Here is a 24,652-nt window from a genome sequence, read left to right on the forward strand (position 1 = left end):
CCCCCCCTTCCCCTCACGGCGCCGCCGCCGCCCGCCCCTCAGCGCGCGTGCGCGGGGCGCGCTCCCTCCTCTCCGCCCGCCCCTCAGCGCGCGTGCGCGGGGCGCGCTCCCGCCTCCCCTCAGCGTTCGCGCGCGGGGCGCGCTCCCGCGGGGTGTCCCCGTGGGAAGCGACCCGCGGGGACCAGGGGATGTCCCCGAGGGATGTCCCCGCGGGAAGGGACACTCCAGGCCCACCCAGCCCCGCGCAGGACGCTGCGCGCTCCCGCGGGGTCACGGAGCGTCCCGCGTGCGGACGCGGGGACGCAGTTACCGGTGAGAGCCGCCCGCGCCACAGTCCCCGCGCCGCCACCCGCCGTTGGCGCTGGGGCGCGGCGAGCCAACCGCCGTGCTGCTCGCCAGAGGGCTGGTGGCACCTGGGGCTGGCACTGTGGTGGCAGCCCCTCGGTGACAAAGCTGCCGCCGGTGGCGGAGCCTCGGGGGTGGCACATTGGTGGCACCCCCTTGGTGACAAAGCTGCCGCCGGTGGCAGAGCCTCGGGAGTGGCACATTGGTGGCAACCCCTCGGTGACAGAGCTGCCGCCATCCCCGATGACAGCACGTCGGGGGTGGCCCGTTGGTGACACGCCCTGGTGACAGCTCCGTCCCCGGTGCCAGCGCTCCGTGGCCATGCTGCGGTGCCACGTGGTCGCCGTCCACATTCCCGGGGCCACCGGCTTCGGTCCCGGTGTCCTGCTGTCCGTCTGCTTCCGAGGTACCGCGGGGTTGGGGACACCGCGGGGTCTGGGACACCCCGTGGCACCGGGTGGCACCGGCGCACTGCCCGTGCATGTGGCTAGTCCCCAGTGTCCCCATGCTGAGTTGCCACCACCCCTTCTGTCCCACACAGGCGTCCCCAGGAGAACCCAGGTGGTGCCCGAGGAGCGCAGCCTCACCTGGAATGAGGTGAGGCGGCCCCGGGGGTGACCCGTGGTGGCACAGGGACACCGGGTCACCCCTCTGAGCCGTGTCACGCCCCTCAGGAGCTGGTGTGGCCACTGGACACGTGTCCCCTGAGTGCCACGGACACGCTGGGCCTGCGTCTGCGGCGCGGGGACTGCCCGCTGCCCCAGGGGTGAGTGCCAGCCCTGGGCGGCCGCCCTGCGGCCACCCCCTCAGCACGGCCACCCTCACCGTGTCCCCCGCTCCCACAGGGACCTGGGTGCCACCACGGTGTCCTTGGACGAGTTGGTGGCCAACCCCAGCCTACCGATGGCCGTCCGGGACATCCCCCTGCTGGACCACCGGGAACGGCCCACGGGGGTGAGCCCCCACCCCACAGCACCCCACAGCACCCCGGGGTGGCATTGTCCCCACGTCACCGTCCCTTTGCAGTGCACCGTCACCCTCCGCTGCTACCACGACCCGCACGGCGCGGCCGGGGACGTCCCTGTTCCCCCCGCGCACGGCCAGGTGGCCCTGGAGCCACCGGCGGTGGCACCCGCGGAGAGGAAAGAGGATTTCCAGGTAGGGCACCCACGGGCGCGGTGGCACCCGGGGCGTGACGTCCCCTCGCGGCCACCACGTCAGTGCCACCCCGCAGGTCCGGGTGAGGGTCATCAAGGGCCACCAGCTGCGGGGCAATGACATCAAACCCGTGGTGAGGGTGCAGATCGGGACGCAGAACTTCCGCAGCCGCAGCCGCAGCGGGAACAACCCCTACTTCAACGAGGTGACACCGCCGAGGGGACACGGGCGTGGCCGCTGTCCCCCAGCCCGCCCTCACTGTCCCTTCTCGGGTTTTCAGGTGTTTTGCCAGAATTTCCGCCTGACGCCGGAGCAGCTGGTGGCACAGCCCATCCAGATCCAGGTGGGACGGAGCGGTGGCACTGGGGGGACAGGGACACAGGGGCAGGGACACAGGGGCAGGGACACAGGGGCAGGGACAGGGACACAGGGACAGCGACACAGGGACAGGGACACAGGGGCAGGGACAGGGACATGGGGACAGGGACACAGGGACAGGGACACAGGGACAAGGACACACGGATAGGGACACAGGATCAGGGACACAGGAACAGGGACAGAGACACAGGGACAGGGACAGGGACACAGGTACAGGGACACAGGTACAAGGACACAGGGACATGGGGACAGGGACAGAGACACAGGAGCAGGGACACAGGGACAGGGACATGGGGACAGGGACAGAGACACAAGGACACAGGGACATGGGGACAGGGACAGAGACACAGGAGCAGGGACACAGGGATAGGGACACAGGGGCAGGGACACCGGGACAGGGACACAAGAGCAGGGACACAGGGACAGGGACATGGGGACAGGGACAGGGAATCAGGAGCAGGGACACAGGGACAGGAACAAGGACACAGGGACACAGGTACAAGGACACAGGGACAGGGACGAGGGACAAGGGACACAGGGACAGCCGTGTCCCCTTCCCTGTCCCAGGTGCTCCGTTCACCAAACATCTGCACCAAAGCCGTCATCGGCATCTTCGAGGTGAGGAGTGGGGGATTGGGATTGGGGTTTGGGAACGGGGGATTGGGAATGGGGGTTTGGAAATGGGGGATTGGGAGTGGGGATTGGGAATAAGGTTTGGGAATGGGGGATTGGGATCAGAGTTTAGGAATGGGGGATTGGGATTGGGGTTTGGGAATGGGAGATTGGGAATGGGGGATTTGGAATGGGGATTAGAATTGGGGTTTCGGAGTGGGGGATTGGGAATTGGGGGATTGGGATCAGGGTTTGGGAATGGGGGATCAGGAATGGGATTTTGGGACTGGGGCTTTGGGAATGGGGTGTCAGGGGTGGGATTTTGGGATTGGGGTGTCAGAGCACTCTCACTCCCTTTGCCATTCCCACAGCTTGATGTCGGCACCGTCTACTCTGCCCCAGGTAACGACAGGGTTGGGGTGGCACTGGGGTGACACTGGGTGACACTGGGGTGCCACATTTTGGGCGATGTTTCACGCCAGCACTGGCCAGGGGTGGAGCCTCATTTTGGGGGAGCACCGTGCGTTTTGGGGGTGATTTAGGCGGGCCCTCCGGTGCCACCAGGGTGACACTGAGGTGACATGGGGGTGGCACTGGGTGACACATTTTGGAGTGCCACATTTTGGGTGATGTTTCATTTCACGCCAGCACTGACCAGGGGTGAAGCCTCATTCTGGGGGAACACCGTGTGTTTTGGGAGTGATTTAGGCGGGCCCTGCAGTGCCACCAGGGTGCCACTGGGGTGACATTGTGGTGGCACTGGGGTGACACTGGGGTGACACATTTTGGGCGACGTTTCATGCCAGCACTAGCCAGAGGTGAAGCCTCATTTTGGGGGAGCACCATGCGTTTTCGGGGTGATTTAGGCGGGCCCCGCGGTGCCTCCGGGGTGGCTCCGGTGCCACCGAGGAGGTGACCGCGGTGTCCCCGGCGGGGCAGGGCGCAGCCTGAGCGGGAAGTGGCTGAGCCTGCAGCACCCGCGGCACCGCGACGGCCGCTCGCAGGGCTTGCTGCAGGTCAGCCTCGCGGTGCGCCGCGCCGGCGAGCGTGCCCAGGTGAGCGCCCCCCTCCCCCGCACCCCAAAATCCCTCCTGGGGGGTCCCCACGCTGTCACCTCCCCCCTCCAGGAGCAGGAGATGCCGGCGGGGGACGTGGAGGCCAACCTGCTGCGGCCACCACCCTGCGCCACCACGCTGCAGATCCGCGTGTTCCGCGCCGAGGACCTGCCGCGGGGTGGGGACACCGCGGGTGTGGCGTGGGAACACCGGGGATTGGCGTGGGGACACCAGCGTTTGGGTTGGGGACATCGGGGAATTGGGGTGGGGACACTGGGGATTGGTGTGGGGACACTGGGGATTGGGTTGGGGACATCGAGAATTGGGGTGGGGACACTGGGGATTGGGGTGGGAACACTGGGAATTGGGGTGGGGACACTGGGGATTGGGGTGGGGACACTGGGGATTGGGGTGGGGACATCGAGAATTAGGGTGGGGACACTGGGGATTGGGGTGGGGACACCGGGGATTGGTGTGGGGACACAGGGAATTGGTGTGGGGACATCGGGGATTGGCGTGGGGACACTGGGGATTAGGGTGGGGACACCTGGGGTTGGCGTGGGGACATCGGGGATTGGGGTGGGGACATCGAGAATTGGGGTGGGGACACCAGGGAATTGGGGGGGGACACCGGGGATTGGGGTGAAGGGTGGATTTGGGGACCCCCTGCTTGCCGCATGGTGGGGACAGCGGGAATTTGCGGTGGGGGTGGCTTTGGGGACCCCCCTTCTCATCACAAGGGGGGCATGGGGGAATTTGGGGCGAAGGGGGGATTTGGGGACCATCCTGCTCACCACAGGGTGGAGACACTGGGAATTTGGGATGAGGGGTGGATTTGGGGACCCCCTGCTTGCTGCAGAGTGGAAACCGGGGGGGGGGATTTGGGGTGGGGATGGATTTGGGGACCCCCCAAAATCTCGCTGCTCGCCATCCCTGCGCAGCAGAGCCGGCGCGGCCGTGCCTGGGCGGCACCGTGGGCTCGCTGAAGGTGTCGGTGCGGGTCGGCTTTGCGGGCAGGACGGTGAGCGCCGGGCGGGGAATTTGGGGTGCCCGGGGGCTCTGGGGGTGCCCGATCTTTTCGGGGGCTCACGGCCGTCCCTGCCGCAGCTCTGCACCCGCGAGGTGCCCGCCGACGCCAGCCCCGAGTGGAACGAGGTTTTGTTCTTCCCCCTGCGGGTGAGGAGCGGCCCCGGCCCCAAACAGGGGCACCCCAAAAAGGGGGACGCCCCCATTTCCAGAGCCACACTCGGCGCTGTTCTGTCCCCGCAGCTGCCCCCCATCTGTGACGAGATCCTGCTGGAAATCCTGCGTGGGTGAGCGGGGAGCACCCCTCGGGTTTGGGGGGCACCCCGCGGGTTTGGGGGGCACCCCGCGGATTTGGGGGGACACCCCGCGGGTTTAGGGGACATCCCCAGGTTTGGGGGGACACCCCTCGGGTTTGGGGGACACCCCGCGGGTTTGGGGGGACATCCCCAGGTTTGGGGGACGTCCCTCGGGTTTGGGCGGCACCCCGCGGGTTTGAGGGACATCCCTCGGGTTTGGGGGACACCCCGCGGGTTTGGGGGACACCCGGCGGGTTTGGGGGGTCATGCCCAGGTTTGGGGGACATCCCGAGGGTTTGGAGGGCACCCCGCGGGTATGGGGGACATCCCCAGTTTTGGGGGCACCCCGCGGGTTTGGGGGAACATCCCCAGGTTAGGGGGACACCCTTCGGGTTTGGGGGACACCCTTCGGGTTTGGGGGGACATCCCGCGGGTTTGGGGGACATCCCCAGTTTTGGGGGTACCCCGCGGGTTTGGGGGGACATCCCCAGGTTACGGGGACACCCCGCGGGTTTGGGGGACACCCCGCGGGTTTGGGGTACATCCCCAGGTTAGGGGGACACCCCGCGGGTTTGGGCGGCACCCCGCGGGTTTGGGGGGCACCCCGTGGGTTTGGGGGACCCCCTCGGATTTGGGGACCCCCCCGCATTCGGGGTACCCCTGACCGTGCCCCCGCCAGGCCGTGCCGGAGCAAAGCCGTGGGCAGGGCCACCCTGAGCCTGTCCCAAATCTCCCGCGACCCCGACGAGCTCGAGGGTGAGCAGAGCTGTCCCTTTTTTGGGGTCCCCATTCGCCAGAGCCCACCCCGAACCCCCTTTTCTCTGCCCCCAGAGGGGACCCCCGGGTTCTTGCCCTCCTTCGGGCCCAGCTTCCTGCCCTTCTACGGCCCCCGGCCGGACGCTGCCAGGGTACAGAGCAGGGTTTTTGGGGGAGAAAGGGGGTTTTTGGGGGGAAATGGGGTTTTTGGGGTGGGAATGGAGCATCCGTGGGGAAAATCACGGGTCACTGGGGCAAAGGAAGGATTTTTGAGGGCCATGGGATGTTTGGGGTGAGAACGGGGCGATGGAGGAGGAAATCGGGGGTTTGGAGGTGGAATGGGGTTCTGGGGCTTTGTCCCTGGGGGTTTGGGGAATGGGAAAGGGGATTTGGGATGTTTTCAGGGTCTTTTGGGGTGAAAATGGGATGGGAAATGGAGAATGGGGTGTTTGAGGGGAAACAGGAATTTTTGGGGCAGGACTTTAGGGGACAATGGGACATTTGGGGTGAGAATGGGATGGGAAACGGAACGCAGCATTTAGGGGCAAGCAGGAATTTTTGGGGCAGGACTTGATGGGACAATGGGACATTTGGGGTGAAAATGGGATGGAGGCAAGGAGAACAGGGAATTTGAGCGTAAATGAGGAATTGGTGGGGAAAACACAGGACTTGATGGGACAATGGGACATTTGGGATGAAAATGGGATGGGAAACAGAGAATGGGGCATTTAGGGGAAAACAGGAATTTTTGGGGCAGGACTTTAGGGGACAACGGGACATTTGGGGTGGCCGTTGGACACCCCCCATGCCGAGCTCGTTACCCAGGACTCGGGGCTGGTTTATCGGGGCCGGCTGCTGCTGGAGCTCTACACCCACACGGGGACCCCGCCTGGGCGCCAACGCGACACCGTCGCCCCCGTGGATGCCGAGCGGGCGCAGGTGGGGACACGGGGGCAACGGGGCTGGTGCCACCTGCGCCCCGAGGGGCCAGCTGAGCGCTTTTTTGGGGTTTCTCCTCGCCGCAGAGCCGCCTGCCCCGCTGCCAGCTGGGGCTCTGTGGGGTTTTCTACTCGGCCACCATGGTGCCAGGCGGCCCCGAGGGGCTGAGCCTCGAGCTGGGCATCGGCGGCGCCGCGGCCGCCACCGCGCCGGCAGCGCCCGCGTTCGATGGTGAGCGGGGACAGTGCCCGCGTGGCACCGGTGACATTGTCACCCCCCCAAACCGTGCCCCGTCTTGGGAAGGGGGCGGTTGAGACAGCGGGGCGGGGGGGGGGGGGCAAGGTTGGGAGTGGTTAATTGTTGAGAATGGTTAATTAGTGTAATTATCAGAGTGTTCCGTCCCCATGCGCGTGAGGGACTGGGGTCATGTTGGGGTGGTTTTGGGGTGGTTTGGGATGATTCTGGATTGATTTTGGGGTGGTTTGGAGTGTTCGGGATGGTTTTGGGGTGGTTTGGGGTGATTCTGGTTTCATTTTGGGGTGTTTTGGGGGATTTCGGGGTGGTTTGGGGTGATTCTGGATTGATTTTGGGGTGATTTCGGGGTGGTTTGGGGTGATTTGGGGTGATTCTGGGTTGATTTTGGGGTGTTTTGGGGGGATTTCGGGGTGGTTTGGGGTGATTCTGGGTTGATTTTTGGGTGTTTTGGGGTGCTGCCAGGATGCCCTGGGCTGGGGTGATTTCAGGGTGTTTTAGGGTTATTTTGGGGTGGTTTTTGGGGTGTTGGGGACACGGATTGGGTGTCACCTGGCTGATGTCACCTGCGGATCAGGGGACAATTTGGGAATCTTGGATGATCCCATGCCACCTCCCAGGAAGCCACAGCTGCCCCCCAGCAGTGCGGCTGGGTCCATTCTGACCCCGAATTTCCCGATTTTCCCGAATTTTCCGGATCTAGGGAACCTCTACCACCACCTGCCATGGTTCGGGGACAAACCGGTGGCCGCTGTCACCTCGCAGTGGGAGGACGCCGGGCACCGCTGGGACAGCCTGAACCTCCTGCGAGCCCTGTGCCAACGCCTGGTGAGACCCCAAATCCGGCTGGGAATGATCCCAAATCGGCTGGGAATGATCCCAAATCGGCTGGGAATAATCCCAAATCCGGCTGGGAATGAGCCTAAATCCAGGCAGGACTGAGCCCAAATCTGTATGGGAATGACCCCAAATCGGGTGGGAATGATCCCAAATCCGGCTTGGACTGACCCCAAATCTGGCTGGGAATGACCCCAAATCGGGTGGGAATGATCCCAAATCCGGCTTGGACTGACCCCAAATCCAGCTGGGAATGACCCCAAATCTGGCTGGGACTGACCCCAAATCCAGCTGGGACTGACCCCAAATCTGTATGGGAATGATCCCAAATCCAGGCAGGACTGACCCCAAATCTGGCTGGGAATGACCCCAAATCCAGCTGGGATTGATCCTAAATCTGTATGGGAATGACCCCAAATCCGGCTTGGACTGACCCCAAATCTGTATGGGAGTGATCCCAAATTCGGCTTGGACTGACCCCAAATCCGGCTGGGAATGACCCCAAATCGGGCTGGGAATGATCCTAAATCCAGGCAGGACTAATCCCCAGTCTGGCTGGGAATGATCCCAAATCCAGGTGGGAGTGATCCCAAATCCGGGTGGGATTGATCCTAAATCCAGCTGGGACTGATCCTAAATCTGTGTGGGAATGATCCCAAATCTGGCTGGGACTGATCCCAAATCCAGCTGGGATTGATCCTAAATCTGTATGGAAATGATCCCAAATCCAGGTGGGATTGATCCCAAATCCCATTGGGACTCATCCTAAATCCAGGTGGGATTAATCCCAAATCTCTGTGGGAATGATTCCAAATCCAGGTGGGACTGATCATAAATCCAGGCAGGACTGACCCCAAATCTGTGTGGGAATGATCCTAAATCCAGCTGGGATTGACCCCAAATCCGGGTGGGATTGATCCTAAATCCAGCTGGGACTGATCCTAAATCTGTATGGGAATGATTCCCAAGCTCATGTGGGAACGGTTTGGGATGGGATTGTTCTCAAATCCAGCTGGGATGGGGTGGGTTTGACCCCAAATCCATTTGGGGACGGTCTGGGGCCGTTGCCAGGAGGGGAACCTGGCCGAGCTGCGGGGACACCGCGGGGACACCGCGAGGGACATCAGGACGAAGCTGCTGCGGGAGCTGGAGCAGGACTGCGAGTGGGCGATCCCAAATCCCAAAATCGGGGTTTGGGGTCGGGGGATCCCCAATCTCGGGGGGGAATGTGGGGCTGGCGGTTGGGGTTTGGGGAATTTGGGACACTCTGGGGGACACTGGGTCATTCCGGAAGGGAATTTGGGGTGGAAATGGGATGAGGGGTGTTTGGGGTGGCCCTGTGTGGTTTTGGGGTGATTTTGGGGTATTTTGGGATGTTTTGGGGGGATTTTGGGGTGCTGCAGGGATGCCCTGGACTGGGGTGGTTTTGGGATGATTTGGGGGCAGTTCTGGGGTGATTTTGGGGTGATTTGGGATGATTCTGGGGTGTTTTGGGATCTTCTTGGGGTAATTTGGGGTGCTGCAGGGATGCCCTGGTCTGGGATGATTTGGGGGCAGTTCTGGGGTGGTTCTGGGGTGTTTTGGGACCTTTTTGGGGTGCTGCAGGGATGCCCTGGAGTGAGGTGGTTTTGGGGTGATTCTGGGATCTTTTTGGGGTGCTGCAGGAACGCCCTGGACTGGGGCGATTCTGGGATGTTTTTGGGGTGATTTTGGGGTGTTCTGGGGTGCTGCAAGGACGCCCTGGACTGGGGCGGTTTTGGGTTGATTCTGGGATGTTTTCGGGGTGATTTTGGGGTGATTTTGGGCTGTTTTGGGTGCTGCAGGGCCGCCCTGCACTGCCTGGAGGAGCAGCCCACTCTGACCGCCCTGGACCAGCAGCTCCGCAGCTGCCGGCGCCTCCTCCTGCGGCGGCTGCGGCGCGAGGCCGGGGCCGGTGGCCAGCATGGGGACACCCTGGGGACAGCGGCCCAGGGGTGGCTGCGACGCGCGGCCGCGCTGGCCGTGGAGGTGACACCCAAAACCCCAACGTGGGACAAATCCAAACCCCACAACGCTGAGCTTGGGCGCGTCCAGGGCGCCTTTGGGGCAGTTCCCGTGCCCGTTCCGGTGCCGCTCTCACGCCTGTGCCCTGTCCCCGTGTCCCCGCAGCCCCAGGCCGGTGTCCCCGACGTGCAGCTGTGGCTGCTGCGGGGCCAGCTCCGGGTGGCCTCGGCCCGTGTCGCCGCCACCGATGTCCTGCACTCCCCGCGTGGCCCCGGCGCCTGCGGCCGACTCTGCGGGAGGATCCTCACCCTGTTCCTGGTGGGAGCTCCCGCTGTCCCCTGGTGTCCCTCCGTGTCCCCTCGGTGTCCTCACAGCCCCTTTATGTCCCTCCGTGTCCTCTCGGTGTCCCCACAGCCCCTTTGTGTCCCTTCGTGTCCCCTGTGTGTCCCTCCATGTCCCCCTTCCTCACTGCTCCATGTCCCCCTCTGTCCCCTCCATGTCCCCTCATGTCCCCTCCATCCCTGCTCCATGTCCTCTCTCTCTTCCCACCTCATCTCCTCCAAGTCCCTGCTCTCTGTCCCCTCTGTGTCCCCTCCCTGTCCCCTGCACACCCCGCCGTGTCCCCTTTCTGTCCCCCCCCCGCGTGTCCCCGCCCCTCGGTGACACTTTTGTGCCGCAGGGCTGCGGGGACAGCCAGGCGCAGGTGCGGGTCCGGCTGTGGCTGGGGCGAGTGGCCGAGAGCGGGGAGCTGGCCCGGCTGCTCGAGGGGAGCCTGCGCTTCTACAGCGAGACGGTGGGGACAGCAGGGGGACAGCATGGGGACAGGGCGGGGACAGCATGGGGACAGGGGAGGGGACAGTACAGGGGACAGCACCGGGAGGGTACAGCGGGGAGGGAACACCTGGGAGGGGACAGCACCCCACACTGTCCCCTAAGGCCAGCGCCTGTGTCCCCGCAGTACGAGAACCAGACGCGGCTGCTGGGGAAATGGGGGCCCCGGAGGCTTTTGGGGCGCGCCGCGTTCTCCGACAGCTCCGGCCGGGCCGCGCCCCCCCCGGACGAGCTGCGGCCCCCCAAGGGCTGGCGCTGGGACGGCCCCTGGAGCGTGGAGCGGCCGCAGCGGTGAGCCGAGGGGACGGCCACCCCCTGTCCCTGCGGGGAGCGCGGTGACGCCAGCCGTGTCCCCCGGTGTCCCCAGGGTGCCAGCACGGGCGGAGGGCGCGGTGACACCAGCCGTGTCCCCGGTGTCCCCAGGGTGCTAGCACGGGCGGAGGGCGCGGGCAGCGCGGTGCTGCAGGAGCTCTACGAGAACCAGAGGCGCGACCCCAGCGGGGGCTGGGCCAGCACGACCAGCACGGACGCCGTGAGTTGGGGACAACGCGGGGACAGCGCGGGTGACACCGGAGTGTCAGGGCTCAGCGCTCGCCTGGTTTTGCAGAAGGGAGTGGCGGTGCCACCGAAGGAAGAGGTGGCGTGTCCCCAGGGCTGGCGCGTCACCAGTGACTGGCACGTGGACACGGAGGGGGCCGAGGATGAGGACGGTGAGTGGGGGTCCCCGGTGGGGTGACAGGGACTGAGAGGACAGAGATGGGATGACAGGGCTGGGGGTGGCAGGGGCAGGGTGACAGGGAAGGAGGGGATGGAGATGGGGTGACAGGGTCACGGTGATAGGGACAGGGTGGCACGGAAGGAGCTGACCCGTGTGTGCAGGTTGGCAGTACGGGGTGGGCACGGAGGATGGCAGCCCCCCGGCAGCGTGGCACGGCAAGGGACAGCAGTGCCACACCCTCCGGCGGCGGCGCTGGGTCCGGGTCTGCCACAGGGACAGCGACAGCTGGGCACAGGAGCAGGACACGGACACCCGCAGCACCCTGGTGACACACGGGGACAGGGGCGGGGCGATGGGGATGGAGGTGGCAGGGTGGGGGTGACGGGGCTGGAGGGGACAGAAATGGGTGTGAGAGGGATGGAGATGGCAGGATGAGGATGACAGGGGTGGAGGTGACAGGGATGGGGGTGACACGGGTGGGGATGGCAGGATGGGGATGATAGAGGATAACAAGGATGGGATGGCAGGATGAGGGTGACAGAGGTGAGGGTGACAGGGATGGAGGTGACAGGGATGGGGGTGACACGGGTGGGGATGGCAGGGATGGAGGTGACAGGGATGGGGGTGATGGGGGATGAGGGCAGTGGGTTGGGGTGATGGGATGACGATGACAGGGAAGGAGGTGATGGGGATGAGGGTGGCAGTCCCCGTGTCACGCTGTCCCCGTGTCACGCTGTCCCCGTGCTGTGCCCCTGCAGGACCCCGAGGAGCTGTGGGAGGACGAGGCCTGGCAGCCCGAGTGCTTCTGGGGCTGCACCTTCCAGTCCAAGGTCCCGGCCGGTCCCTGGTGCCGCCGGCGGCGCTGGCAGCGCAGCCTGGTGCCTGCCGAGCCCGTGGCCGTGGCACCGCTCTTCCTGCTCCAGGGAGTCCCGGTAGGAATGGGGCCGGGGAGGCGGGAGGGACCCGGGGGAACGGGAGAAGTGGAGATGGAGAGGAGGGAAGAGGGAAGGAGAGGGATGGATGGATGGATGATGGATGGATGGATGGATGGATGATGGGTGGATAATGGATGGATGGTGGATGGAACCCTGTGGAGCAAGGCCATGACGGGACAGTAGCACAGAGAACAGGGGGACAGCAGGCCCCAGCCCTGTCCTCTCCCAGGACGCCGAAGAGCCAGCCCAGGACAATCCATCTGTGGCCCCGCAGCTGCCGGGGGGCTCCTCCCTGACGCCCCTTCAGCAGCCGCCCCCCTTCATCCTCTGCACCTTCCAACGTGAGTCCGGGGGCCAGGAGTGACCGGGAATGACTGGGGAGGAACCGGGAGGGACTGGGAATTACCAAGGAGGGGTCAGGAGGGATGCAGAAGGGTCAGAAGGGGCTGGGGGCTCGCAGCCCCCCCTGACCCCCGGCTGTCCCCAGGGCCCGGCCGCTTCCAGCTCCGCTGTTACATCTTCCAGGCGCTGGATCTGGCGCCTGGCAGCGCCAGGACCTCCATAGGTGGGACCCCCCTGCCGGGACCCCCCCGGCCCCGGCCGCCGCCACGCCGGCAGCCCGGGGCGCTGACGCTGTCGCTGTCACCAGATGCCACCGCGCACGTGTCGTTCGTGTCGCTGAGCCAGTGCACGCGGGCGGTGCGCGGGGTGCTGGACCCGCGCTGGGAGCAGACGCTGCTGTTCCCCCGGGTGCCGCTGTTCGGGGACCCCCGAGGCGTCCGGGAGGACCCACCTGCCGTGGTGGTGGAGGTGTGCGACCAGCGGGGACAGGTACGGGACACACCGGGCGAGGGGGCGAGGCGTGGGGTGGGGAGATGGAGGGAGGGAGGGAAGGAGAGAGGGAGGGAAGGAGGGAGAGAAGAAGGAAGGGAGGGAGGAATGGATGAGAAATAGGACGTGGATAAGGATGGGGGACCAAGGATGGAAGGATGGAGCAATGTGGAGAGAGAGGGAGGGAGGAAGGAGAGAGGGAAGGAGGAAGGAAAGAGGGAAGGATGGGAGCAGAGGGAGGGAGGGATGGATGGATGGATGGATGGATGGAAGGAACATGGATGGAGGTCTGGCAGGAGGGATGGAGGGACAGGGATCAGGGATGGAGGGACAGGAGGTCAGGGATGGAGGGACAGGGACACCCCCGGCTGGGCCAGCCCCGCGCTCAGGCTCTGCCTCGCAGGGCGCCGCGGTGTTCCTGGGCCGGTGCGTGTGCTCCCCGCGGGTCTGGCTGGACGCGGCGCTCCGGGAGCCGCCCCGGCTCCAGCCCCATCCGCTGCGGGGGCCGCGGGGCCCGGCCGGAGAGCTGCTGGCGGCCTTCGAGCTCCTGCAGGAGCCCGAGGTGAGGCGGTGACTCGGGCGACACAGGGTGACACAGGGGTGGCACAGAGGGCACCCAGGGCCGGGGTGGCATTGTCGTGGTGTCCCCCCCCCACGGCAGGACGGGTCCCCGGCTCCGCTCAGCCCCCCGCCCCTGAGGAAGGACGGGTTCGGCATCCCCCCGGAGCTGCGGCCGCGCCTGCAGAGGGTGGCGCTGGAGGTGGGAGCCACCTGCGGGGAGGGGACAGCGCGGGGACAAGCAGGGAGTGGGGAATGGGATGGAGGCGGGGCTGGGATGGGGACAAGGATGGGGACAGGGATAAAGGTGGGATGGGGACAGGAATGGGGACAGGAATGGGACAGGGATAAATGTGGGATGGGGACAAGGATGGGGACAGGAATGGGACAGGGATAAATGTGGGATGGGGACAAGATGGGGACAGGAATGGGACAGGGATAAAGGTGGGATGGGGACAAGGATGGGGACAGGAATGGGACAGGGATAAAGGTGGGATGGGGACAGGAATGGGGACAGGGAATGGGACAGGGATAAAGGTGGGATGGGGACAGGGATGGGAACAGGACTGGGATGGGGATAAAAGTGGGATGGGGACAAGACTGGAGATGGAGCCTGGGTGTGGCACAGGCTGTGGGCAGAGCTGAAGGTCCTGGGGATGGGGACAGGGACAGGGGATGGGGACAGGATGGGGACCAGAACAGGAGCCAAGATGAGAGCGGGCACAGGGGGTGAAGGCAAAGCCAGCACAGGGGTGGGGACAGGGACACGGATGGTGACAGCACCTTCAGCATGCCACCAAAGGGAGCGCCGCGGGTGACAGGAGCTGCGTGTCCCGCCAGGTGCTGGCCTGGGGGCTGCGGGGGCTGCGCGGGGCCGTGCGGGAGCCGCGGCTGGAGCTGCAGTGGGGGGAGCAGAGCCTGTGGACCCCCCCGATCCAGGACATGGCCACTGACCCCAACTTTCCCAGCAACGTCTTCGTGCTCACCCTGGTGAGGGCGGGACGGGTGGAGGGCACCGGGCCCACGGGTGTCGCCGCGGGTGACCGGGCTGTCCCCGCAGGCGCTGCCCGAGGAGGAGCGGTTCGTGCCGCCCATCCGCCTGCGGCTCTGGGACCGCGCGGACACCGACCGGCGGCTGCTGCTGGGCCAGGCCAGCGTCGGGGACCTGGGGCGGTACCGCTGCCACCCGCCCCGCCAGGAGCAGCTCCCGGGCTCCGGCAGGTCCGGCAGCGGCTCTCACACGGTTGTGTCAATGCCAGGTACTGCCCGTCCCATCCCTGCCCGTCCCTGGTGCCACCTGTCCCGTTCCTGCCCGTTCCTGGTGCCACCTGTCCGGTCCCTGCCCATGCCTGGTGCCACCTGTCCCATCCCTGCCTGTCCCTGCCCATGCCTGGTGCCACCTGTCCCATCCCTGCCTCGCTCTTTGTACCCCCTGCCCATCCCCTGTATCCCCAACCCATCCCAGCTGTCCCTTGCCCTATCCCAGCCCCATCCCCGGTGTCCCCAGCCCGTCCCAGCTGTCCCCTCCCTCATCCCTGCTGTCCCTCTGTCCCACAGACGAGCTCCTTTCCGTGCCCATCTCCTCCAGCCCCTGCAGGCGCTGGTGTCCCTTGTTCCTGCCCACAGCCCCGGCCAGGATGGCTCAGGTGAGTCCCCCTGGCCACCTGGCACCAGCCCTGGCACCGCTGGGCACTGGTACTGCCCGGCCCTGTGCCTCAGTTTCCCCCAGAACCCTTTGTCCCTACAGGACCTGCTCGGCTACCTCAGGAACAAGCGGGCTGAGGATGAGGTGGGCACAGGAATGGGGACAGGTGGCACCTGGGATGCCACCAGGGCCACCTGTGCCCACCTGCTTCTGCTCCCCACCAGGACAAGGAAGACGAGGAGGAGGAGGAGGAGGAGGAGAGGGACTGGTGGAGCAAATTCTACGCCTCCATGGAGGACAAGGACCCCAAATCTCCGAGGGGAACCAACGGGGACAGACTGAAGGTGTGCCAGAGCCTGGGGCCTGCCCTGGGATGGGGACAGGGACAGGAATAGGGACAGGGACAGGACAGGGACAGGGAGGATGAAGGGAGTGGGTGAGGACAAGGATAGGACTGGGGACAGGGATGGGGATGAAGCTGGGGAGGGGACAAGGATGAGGATGAGGAGGGAATGGGGACAAAGACAGGGATGATGAAGCTGGGGAGGACAATGATGGGGATGAAACTGAGGGGAACAAGGATGGGGATGAAGCTGAGGTGGACAGGGATGATGAAGCTGGGGAGGGGACAAGGATGAGGATGAGGAGGGAATGGAGACAAGGACAGGGATAATGAAACTGGGGGGGACAAGGATGAGGAGGGAATGGGGACAAGGACAGGGATGATGATGAAACTGGGGAGGGAACAAGGATGAGGATGAGGAGGGAATGGGGACAGGGATGAAGAAGGGGCCGGGGCCACAGTGGGGAGCAGCTCCAGGACGGGGCCGGGCCCGGGGCTGATCCGAGGCCGGCCCGGCCCCGCAGATCTACGGCTGCGAGCTGGAGGCGGTGCCCGAGTTCGAGGGGCTGCAGGATTTCTGCCAGACCTTCCCCCTCTCCAAACCGGGCCGTGCCCCCGTGCCAGGCCAGCACCCCGAGCCCGTGGGCAGCTTCAAGGTGGGTGACCCCCCTCACCCCGTGGGATCCCGGCAGCGGGGCGGGACCCCCGGAGGGCACGGCGGGGTCTCTCAGGGGCTTTTCCGCATCTACCCCGTGCCCGAGGAGGCCGGAGCGGCCCCCGCGCCGCGCTGCTTCCAGCGGCTGCCGCCCCGCCAGCCGCAGCCGTGCCTAGTGCGCGTCTACGTCGTGCGAGCCTTCGACCTGTCCCCCCGCGATGTCACCGGGCTGGTAAGGACAGCGGGCACCCCCGGCGGGGCCGGGCGGGGCGTGCGGGCCGCGGTGTCACCGCGGTGTCCCCTCCGTGCCCCAGAGCGATCCCTACGTGCGGGTGGCGCTGGGCAAGAAGACGCTGGGACGGCGGGACCAGTACGTGCCCAACACCCTGGAGCCCGTCTTTGGCAGGTGCGGCCGGGTGGCCCTGGCACTGTCACCCCCGGGGCAGGTGGCAGTGTCACCCTCGGGGTGGGTTGCCCTGGCAGTGTCATTCCCGGGATGGATGGCCCATGTCACTGTCACTCCCCGGATGAGTGGCCCTGGCAGTGTCACTCCCGGGGTGGGTGGCCCATGCCACTGTCACCCCCAGGGGGCACTGAGGGGACTCATTCCCGATGGCAGCGTGGCCCTGTGTCAGCCTGGCCTGGTGCCACCAGGTCGCCATTCCCTGTGCTGGTGTGCCACCACATCCCTGTGCCATTCCCTGTGCCATCACCTGTCCCATTCCCTGTCCCACCGTGTCCCTGTGTCCCCACCTGTCCCATTCCCTGTCCCACCGTGTCCCTGTGCCCCTGCCTGTCCCATTCCCTGTGTCCCCACCTGTCCCCTTCCTTGTCCTGCCATGTCCCTGTGCCATCACCTGTCCCATTCCCTGTCCCACCGTGTCCCTGTGTCCCCAGCTCCCCTGTCCCCGCGGGTCCCTGTCCCCATGCCAGCCCGGGGACAGCCTGACGTCCCTGCTGCCAGCAGGATGTTCGAGCTGACGGCCACCATCCCCCTGGAGAAGGACCTGCGGGTGACAATCATGGACCACGACAAGGTGCCACCGGACCAGGAGATCGGCAGCACCACCATCGACCTGGAGGACCGGCTGCTGTCCCACCGCCGTGCCCACTGCGGGCTGCCCACCCTGTACCACGCGTGCGTGTCCCCGGGCACGGGGGGGACACAGGGGGGGGACACGGGGAGGGGACACCGGGGGCTGGGGTGGGACAGGGAGGGACACGGGGAGGGGACACGGGGACACGGGGAGGGACACGGGGACACGGGGAGGGGACACGGGGGACACGGGGAGGGACACGGGGACACGGGGAGGGGACACCGGGGGCTGGGGTGGGACAGGGAGGGACACGGGGAGGGGACACGGGGACACGGGGGAGACGGGAAAGGGACACGGGGGAGACAGGGGAGACACGGGAAAGGGATACGGGGAGGGGCACGGGAAAAAGACACAGGGGGGACAGGGAGGGACACGGGAAAGGGACACCGGGCACAGGGGTACACCAGGGGTTGGGGACGGACACGGGGAGAGGACACAGGGGGGACACGGGGAGGGGACACGGGGCGCTGGGGAGGGGCACAGGAAAGGGACATGGGGAGGGGGCACGGGGGGTGGGGAAGGGACATGGGGGGCAAGGGGACACGGGGAGAGGTACGGGGGGAGACGGGGAGGGCACAAGGGAGGGTACATGGGGGCACAGGAGGGGACACGGGGGACATACAGGGGGGATACGGGGGCTGGGAAGGCACAGGAGGGGACACAGGGGGCGTGATAGGGAGGGGACACGGGGGCCACAGGAGGGTTGGGGGGTACGGAGGGTTTGGAGGGCACAGGAGGGTGGCAGAGAGAGGGCCAAGGAGGGGTAGGATGGGGGGCACAGGAGGATGGCACGGAGCGGGCACAGGGGTCACACCCAGCAGAGGTGCCACTGCCCTGTCCCCAGCGCGGGTCCCTCGTGCTGGCGGGACCAGCTGTGCCCCAGCCGGGCCCTGGAGCTCCTGGCGGGCGCCCGGGGGCTGCCCGGGCCCCGCTTCAGCCGCGGGGGCACCGCCCTGAGCCTGAGTGGGCAGCGCTTCGAGCTGCGCCACTTCGGTGAGGGGGGATGGAATGGGGCTGGGGGGAATCTGGGGGGGGCTTGGAGGGGGCTGGGGGGCATTTAGGGGTGGTTGAGGGGCTCTGGGGAGGATCTGGTGGGGGTTTGGGGGGGCTGGGGAGGGTCTTGGGGGGGTTTGTAGGGGTCTGGGGGGGTCTGATGGGGGTTTGGGGGGGGCTGGGGAGGCTCTGATGGGGTTTTGGGGGATCTGGTGGGGGTTTGAGGGGGCGGGGGAGGGTCTGATGGGGGTTTGGGGGGTCTGGGAAGGGTCTGGGTTGGGGGAGTTTCAGGAGATCTAGGGAGGGTCTGAGGGGGTTTGGGGGGATCTGAGGAGATCTGGGTGGATCTGGTGGGGGTTTGGAGGGGTCTGGGGGATTTGGGGAGTGTGGAGGGAATTGGGCAGGGTTTGGGAAGGGTCTGGGAGGGATTGGGGGTCTGGGGATGGTCTGTGTGGGTCTGGGGGGCTTTGGGGTAATTTGGGGGTATTGATGGGATCTGGGGAGGGTCTGATGGGTTTTGAGGGTTTGGGGGGATCTGGGTGGGTCTGGGGGGGTTTGGGGGGATCTGGGTGGGTTTGGGGGGTGTTTGAGGGTTTGGGGGATCTAGGTGGGTCTGGGGGGTCGCCGGCGGGCGGGTGACAGGTCGGTCGGTGTCACAGAGCGCGGCCACCCCCCGCCGCGACACCCCGGGGCCCCCCGGGAGCGCCTGGCCCTGCACGTGCTGAACCTGTGCGAGCTCGTCCCGGAGCACCTGGAGACCCGCGGGCTGCAGAGCCGTGCCCGGCCCGGGCTGGAGCAGGTGACAGCGACACCTGGGGACAGCGACAGCTGGGGACAGAGACACCCGGGGACAGCGACACCACGGCGACAGCAGACTGTGGGGAATGATGGGGACACCGCAGGGACAGGGGCACTGGGGGTGGGGACATTGTGGTGACAGGGACACTGGTGTGGGTGCCAGGGACCCCAGGAGTGGCTGATGGGACTGGGGGCTGACAAGGACAAATGCTGCGGGGACAAAGGGACCCCACGGTGATGAGGAGCCTGGGGCTCTGGGGACAGAGAGGGGACACTGGGGGACACTGGGGCCAGTGCTAGCCTGTCACGGTGTCCCCAGGGCAAGGTGCAGATGTGGGTGGACATTTTCCCCACCAGCCTCGGCCCCCCCGGGCCCCCCGTGAACATCGACCCCCGCAAGGCCGAGGGGTGAGTGAATGACCGGCCACCCCCGTGGGGACAGGGCCATCCCCGTGGGGACAGTGCCACCCCAGGCGGAAGGTGACATGTCGGTGTCCCCTCCCGAGGTACGAGCTGCGCTGCGTGGTGTGGAACGTGCGGGACACGGACCTTGGGGACATCAACCTGCTGGGCCAGCGCATGAGTGACATCTATGTGACCGGGTGTGTCCCCATGGTGTCCCCTGTCACCCCCCAGCATCTGTCCTGCTCATCCCAGAGCCCCTGGCAGGTCCTTTGTCACCCCAGGGTCCCCATCCCCAGGGTCCCTGTCACCCCAGGGTGTCCCCATCACCAGTGGTGCCATCAGTGTCCCCTGTGGGGTGGCACGGATGGCTGGGATGGGCACGGTGGTGACAGCGGTGTCCCCTGCGGGATGGCACAAGTGGCTGGAGTGGCACAGGGGTGACAGCAGTGTCCCCTGGGGGGGTGATACAGTGGTGACAGTGCTGTCACTGCAGGTGGCTGGATGGGCTGGGATGGGTGCAGAGGTGACTGCGGTGTCCCCTGGGGGGTGACACAGTGGTGACAGCTCTGTCCCCGCAGGTGGCTGGACGGGCTCCCCGAGCAGCGGCAGCACACCGACATCCACTATCGCTCCCTGGACGGCAACGGCGCCTTCAACTGGCGCTTCGTGTTCGCCTTCGAGTTCCTGGTGGCAGAGAAGCTCTGCGCCATCCGCCGCAAGGTCAGCGGCAGCTGGGCTGTGACAGCGCGGGGACAGAGTGGGGACAGAGTGGGGACAGCGTGGGGACAGAGCGGGGACAGAGCAGGGATAGCATGGGGACAGTGCGGGGACAGAGCGGGGACAGAGCAGGAATAGCATGGGGACAGAGCGGGGACAGTACGGGGACAGAGCGGGGACAGAGCAGGAATAGCATGGGGACAGAGCAGGGACAGTGCGGGGACAGTGCGGGGACAGAGCAGGAATAGCATGGGGACAGAGCGGGGACAGTACGGGGACAGAGCGGGGACAGAGCAGGAATAGCATGGGGACAGAGCGGGGACAGAGCGGGGATAGCACGGGGACAGAGTGGGGACAGCGCGGGGACAGAGCAGGGACAGAGTGGGGACAGCGCAGGGACAGAGTAGGGACAGAGCGGGGATAGCATGGGGACAGAGTGGTGACAGCATGGGGACAGAGTGGGGACAGTGCGGGGACAGCGTGGGGACACGGTGTGAGGACATGGCCTGCGGACATGGCTCGGGGACACGGTCTGAGGGCATGGCCCGGGCACAGAGCAGGGACACGGTGTGAGGGCATGGCCTGGGGACAGAGCAGGGACACGCACGACCTTCCCGTGTCCCCGGGCAGGAGCACGTGTGGAGCCTGGATGAGACGCTGCTGAAGGTGCCGCCCAAACTCATCCTGCAGGTGTGGGACAATGACAAGTTCAAGGCGGACGATCTGCTGGGTGAGAGCCCGTGCCACCACCGGGGGGACACTGCAGGGGACAGGGAACAGCCACTGGGGACAGGGAGCGGCCAGTGGGGACAGGGAGCGGCCAGTGGGGACAGGGAGCGGCCACTGGGGACCAGGAGCTCCCACTGGTGATAAGGAGTTCCCACTGGTGACAGGGAGCTCCCACTGGTGACAGGGAGCACCCACTGATAATAAGAAGCACCCACTGGTGATAAGGAGCTCCCACTGGTGACAAAGAGTTCCCACCAGTGACAAGGAGCACCCACTGGTGATAAGGAGCTCCCATTGATGATAAGGAGCACCCACTGGTGATAGGGAGCACCCACTGGTGACAGGGAGCACCCACTGCTGATAAGGAGCACCCACTGGTGACAGGGAGCTCCCCCGGTGACAGAGCTGTCCCCTGGCCTCTCCCGCAGGGATCCTGGAGCTGGAGCTGACGCGGCTGCCCCGCCCGGCCAGCAGCGCCCGCCTGTGCCGGGCCTCACCGCGGGACCTGTCCCGGCTCTCCCGGGCCTGGCTCTCCCTGGCCCGGCTCTCCCGGTGCTGGTGCCGCGCCCCGGCGCTGCAGCGCTCGCCCCTGAACCTGTTCCGCAGGAGGAGGGCGCGGGGCTGGTGGCCCTGCACCATGCAGGACGAGGGCGGCCAGCGGCTCTCGGTAGGTTGGGGACATCTGCGCAGGGCTGGGGGACAGCGGCAACAGAACCTGCGCCAGCCTGCTGGGCTTCACAGCGATGGGGCGACTGACTGAGAGGCGTTTTAATGGTTTTCATTATATTGTTATTATGTATTATACTATACTATATTATATTATATTACATTACATTACATTACATTACGTTACATTACATTATATTATATTATAGTATATGATTGGATATGATATTACATTGCATTACATTATAGTATTATATATTATATTTGATTATATTATTCTAGTATTTTTATTATTTTTCGGTATTTATTAATTTTATTATTTTTTGTTATAACATTATTAGTCTATTATTGGTATTTATTATATTGGTATTATCCAGAAGGTAATAGATGATCTTCTGGCATTAAAAGACATAAGAGATGTAAAACTTAACCATATTCTATCCGAAGCAAACTTATTTTTTGGTTACGATATTTTATAAATGTTTTTCAGCTTATTAGCTTCTGCTATACAATGCTACTATTACTAATCTGTTGCTATAATATAATGTAATGTAATATAATTAATATAATATAATATAATATAATATAATGTATTTTACAATATATAATATAATATATATAATACATACTATTATTAATCTATGGCTACTTACATAATATATATTATATATACAATATATTGTAATGTATATAAAATATATACTATTACTAATTGCTTACTGTCTAATTATATAGCTCTATTAATTACTTAATTATTTATAATTCGATGATATTAATGATCTAATTGATTACATCGAATTACCTAATTACCTATAACTACTAACACCAATCACTCCAATTTTCACCCCTGGCAGTCCTCCTCCAGTTCAGTTTTACACTCTGAATTCTCTAAAACACTTGGCCTTTTCACAAAACCCCATTTGAAAACTTAACCAAAACCCGTTCCCAGTTCCACCGACAGCACCGCCACCTCCGCTCCGTAACTTCCCTCAACCAGCACCCTCCATCTCGGCGTTTATTTACAAAACCGCCTGAATTTCCTACCGAGCTTTGAAAAACCCTTTCCCAAACCCATTTCTCCCTCTCGACGGCCGCCCTGGAAGGGGAAGCTGGAGCTCAGCCTGGAGCTGCTGACGGCGCGCGAGGCCGAGCAGCGCCCGGTGGGTAAGGCTCGGGAGGAGCCCAACAAGCACCCGACGCTGCCCGAGCCCAGGTGAGCCCGGGGCGAGCCAGGAGGGGCGGCCGGGGAGCGGGGGGACAAGCGGTGCCTGAGCCCGGTGTCCCCGCAGGCGCCCCAAGTCCTCGTTCCTGTGGCTGCGCTCGCCGCTGAGCCTCGTCCGCCACGGCGTCCGCTGGCGCTACCTGCTGTGGGTCGGCGTGGGGCTGGCGGCGTTCCTGCTGCTCCTGCTGCTCCGTTCCTTCTTCCCGGTCAGCGGCGTCCCCACGAGCGCCCCGTTGTCACCCCTGGGCGCGCACTGAGTCCCCCTGTGTCGCCCCGCAGGGCTCCCTGGCGGTGACGGTGGCTGAACCCCGCCAGCGGCCGGACATGAAGCGTCCCCCGGGCGGGACGGGGACGGAACGCTGAGGAGCCGCCGAGCTCCCCGATTTCCCGGCTCTGAACATCCCCCCTTCCCTTTCTGGATGTCCTCGGTGGCTTCTCCAGCCCGCAGGGGGTTGCTCCGCTCCGGAGCCGCTGTGCCAGCAGGAACGTGTTCTCTCCTGAACAAAAGCCATGTCCGAGCAGCACCAGAGCATCGTCCCCGTTTCTGGCAGCGCGAGAGGGACACAGACACCCTAACCCCCCAGCCCCGATCCCAATCAGCCCTAGCTGCAGCTCCAGCTCCCAAATTCGGCCCCAATTCCTGCTCTAAACCCAGACCGTCATCAGCTGCCACCCCAGCGCCAGCCCTGGTGCCACTGCCTCCCCCAGCCCCGCACCGAGACCCCCTCGGACCCAATCCCACCCAAACTCACCCCAAATCCCGGCGCGGCCCCTCCACCACCCTATTCTCAAACCTGACCCCAGAATGGAGCTGGGTCCCCCAGGATGGGGCTGGGGACCCCCAAAATGGAGCTGGGAACCCCCAAAATGGAGCTGGGCACTGCAAGGATGGGGCTGGGAACCCCAAAATGGAGCTGGCCACCATCAGAATGGGCCTGGGGGCCCCAGGATGGATCGGGGACCCCCAAAATGGAGGTGGGCACACCTAGAATGGGGCTGGAACCCACACGGACCACTCCCCATGAACTTGGGACCACAAGAAATGGGGCTGGGACCCCCAGAAATGGGGCTGGGACCCCCGCATGTAAGCCACGCCCACTCCCCGCCTTGCCCCACCCTCTGCCTCGAACTAACCAATCAGCGCCTGGAACAATCAGCGCGGGAAGGCCTTCGGCATCGACCAATCAGATCGCTCTCTCATTCTGGCCCCACCCTTTCATTCTGACATCAAAAAGATCCGTGACGATCCCCCCTCACCCCTATGACGTCACTGCGCTCCCATTGGCTGCCGGCAGGAGGGCGGGGCTTGCCCAGCCTATAAAAGGCGTGCGTGGGTGCGCAGAGCTCAGTTCGGGTCCGGCGATGGGAGCGGCGGCAGCAGCGGAGCCCTGGGAGCACCCCAGAGCCAACACCAGCCACGGACGGCGTCCAGCGGCGGGGAATGCCCAGGGTTGAGGACACCGACAGAGCATTCCCGGGGCAGCGAGCAACGAGAGCGGCCAAGCATCGCCCCGGAGCGAGGACCACGGAACCGGGAGCACCACGGGGACCCATGGAGCATCCCCCCGGAGCAGCGGTGAAGACGGTGCTGGGATCGGGCGGGACCTCCGCGGGCCCTACCGGAGCATTCCCCACAGGTAATGTGTTTTCCCAAATAGCCTAGGAATCCACACGGAGCACCGAGAGAGAGAGAGAGCATCCCCGGGGATGAGGAAGGAGGCAATGGTCAGAGAATCCCCCCGGAGCAGCGGTGAAGACAGTGCAGGGATCGGGCAGAAGCTCCGTGGACGCCCACCGAAGAATCTCCCACAGCTAAGGCCCACCCCCCCGCCCCCAAATTTCTGAAATAAAGTTGACAAAAATCTCCTTAAA

At 64.6% G+C, this 24,652-nt stretch overlaps 1 protein-coding gene across 8 annotated transcripts; it reads left to right on the forward strand.

Annotated features, from left to right (window-relative positions):
• The first annotated feature begins 357 nt into the window (after positions 1-357).
• FER1L5 (fer-1 like family member 5) lies at positions 358-24,652 on the forward strand. Of its 8 annotated transcripts, none has more exons than XM_053966460.1 (52): positions 358-751; positions 887-942; positions 1,020-1,111; positions 1,191-1,299; positions 1,372-1,503; positions 1,580-1,708; positions 1,784-1,846; positions 2,449-2,499; positions 2,865-2,895; positions 3,433-3,548; positions 3,621-3,726; positions 4,490-4,569; positions 4,656-4,724; positions 4,818-4,861; positions 5,550-5,626; positions 5,702-5,778; positions 6,452-6,565; positions 6,652-6,796; positions 7,521-7,645; positions 8,726-8,817; positions 9,478-9,661; positions 9,803-9,955; positions 10,317-10,430; positions 10,596-10,759; positions 10,892-11,000; positions 11,076-11,178; positions 11,348-11,511; positions 11,945-12,118; positions 12,351-12,462; positions 12,609-12,686; positions 12,771-12,952; positions 13,356-13,514; positions 13,614-13,712; positions 14,351-14,500; positions 14,571-14,769; positions 15,068-15,156; positions 15,258-15,299; positions 15,380-15,499; positions 16,023-16,154; positions 16,230-16,385; positions 16,468-16,559; positions 17,121-17,291; positions 18,095-18,243; positions 18,903-19,042; positions 19,361-19,449; positions 19,548-19,643; positions 20,025-20,166; positions 20,794-20,893; positions 21,321-21,559; positions 22,662-22,771; positions 22,848-22,986; positions 23,060-24,652. In XM_053966460.1, the coding sequence occupies exons 1-52, from the start codon at positions 667-669 to the stop codon at positions 23,141-23,143; spliced, it is 6,027 nt and encodes a 2,008-aa protein (XP_053822435.1). In that variant the 5' UTR covers positions 358-666; the 3' UTR covers positions 23,144-24,652. The 8 variants fall into 8 exon arrangements, 6 of the variants coding, with proteins under 6 accessions (XP_053822435.1, XP_053822438.1, XP_053822437.1 ...); XM_053966463.1 differs by having other exon boundaries at positions 15,386-15,499; XM_053966462.1 differs by having other exon boundaries at positions 4,493-4,569.

Source organism: Vidua chalybeata, chromosome 28 (genome assembly GCF_026979565.1).
Source record: "Vidua chalybeata isolate OUT-0048 chromosome 28, bVidCha1 merged haplotype, whole genome shotgun sequence".
Classification (NCBI taxonomy): domain Eukaryota; kingdom Metazoa; phylum Chordata; class Aves; order Passeriformes; family Viduidae; genus Vidua; species Vidua chalybeata.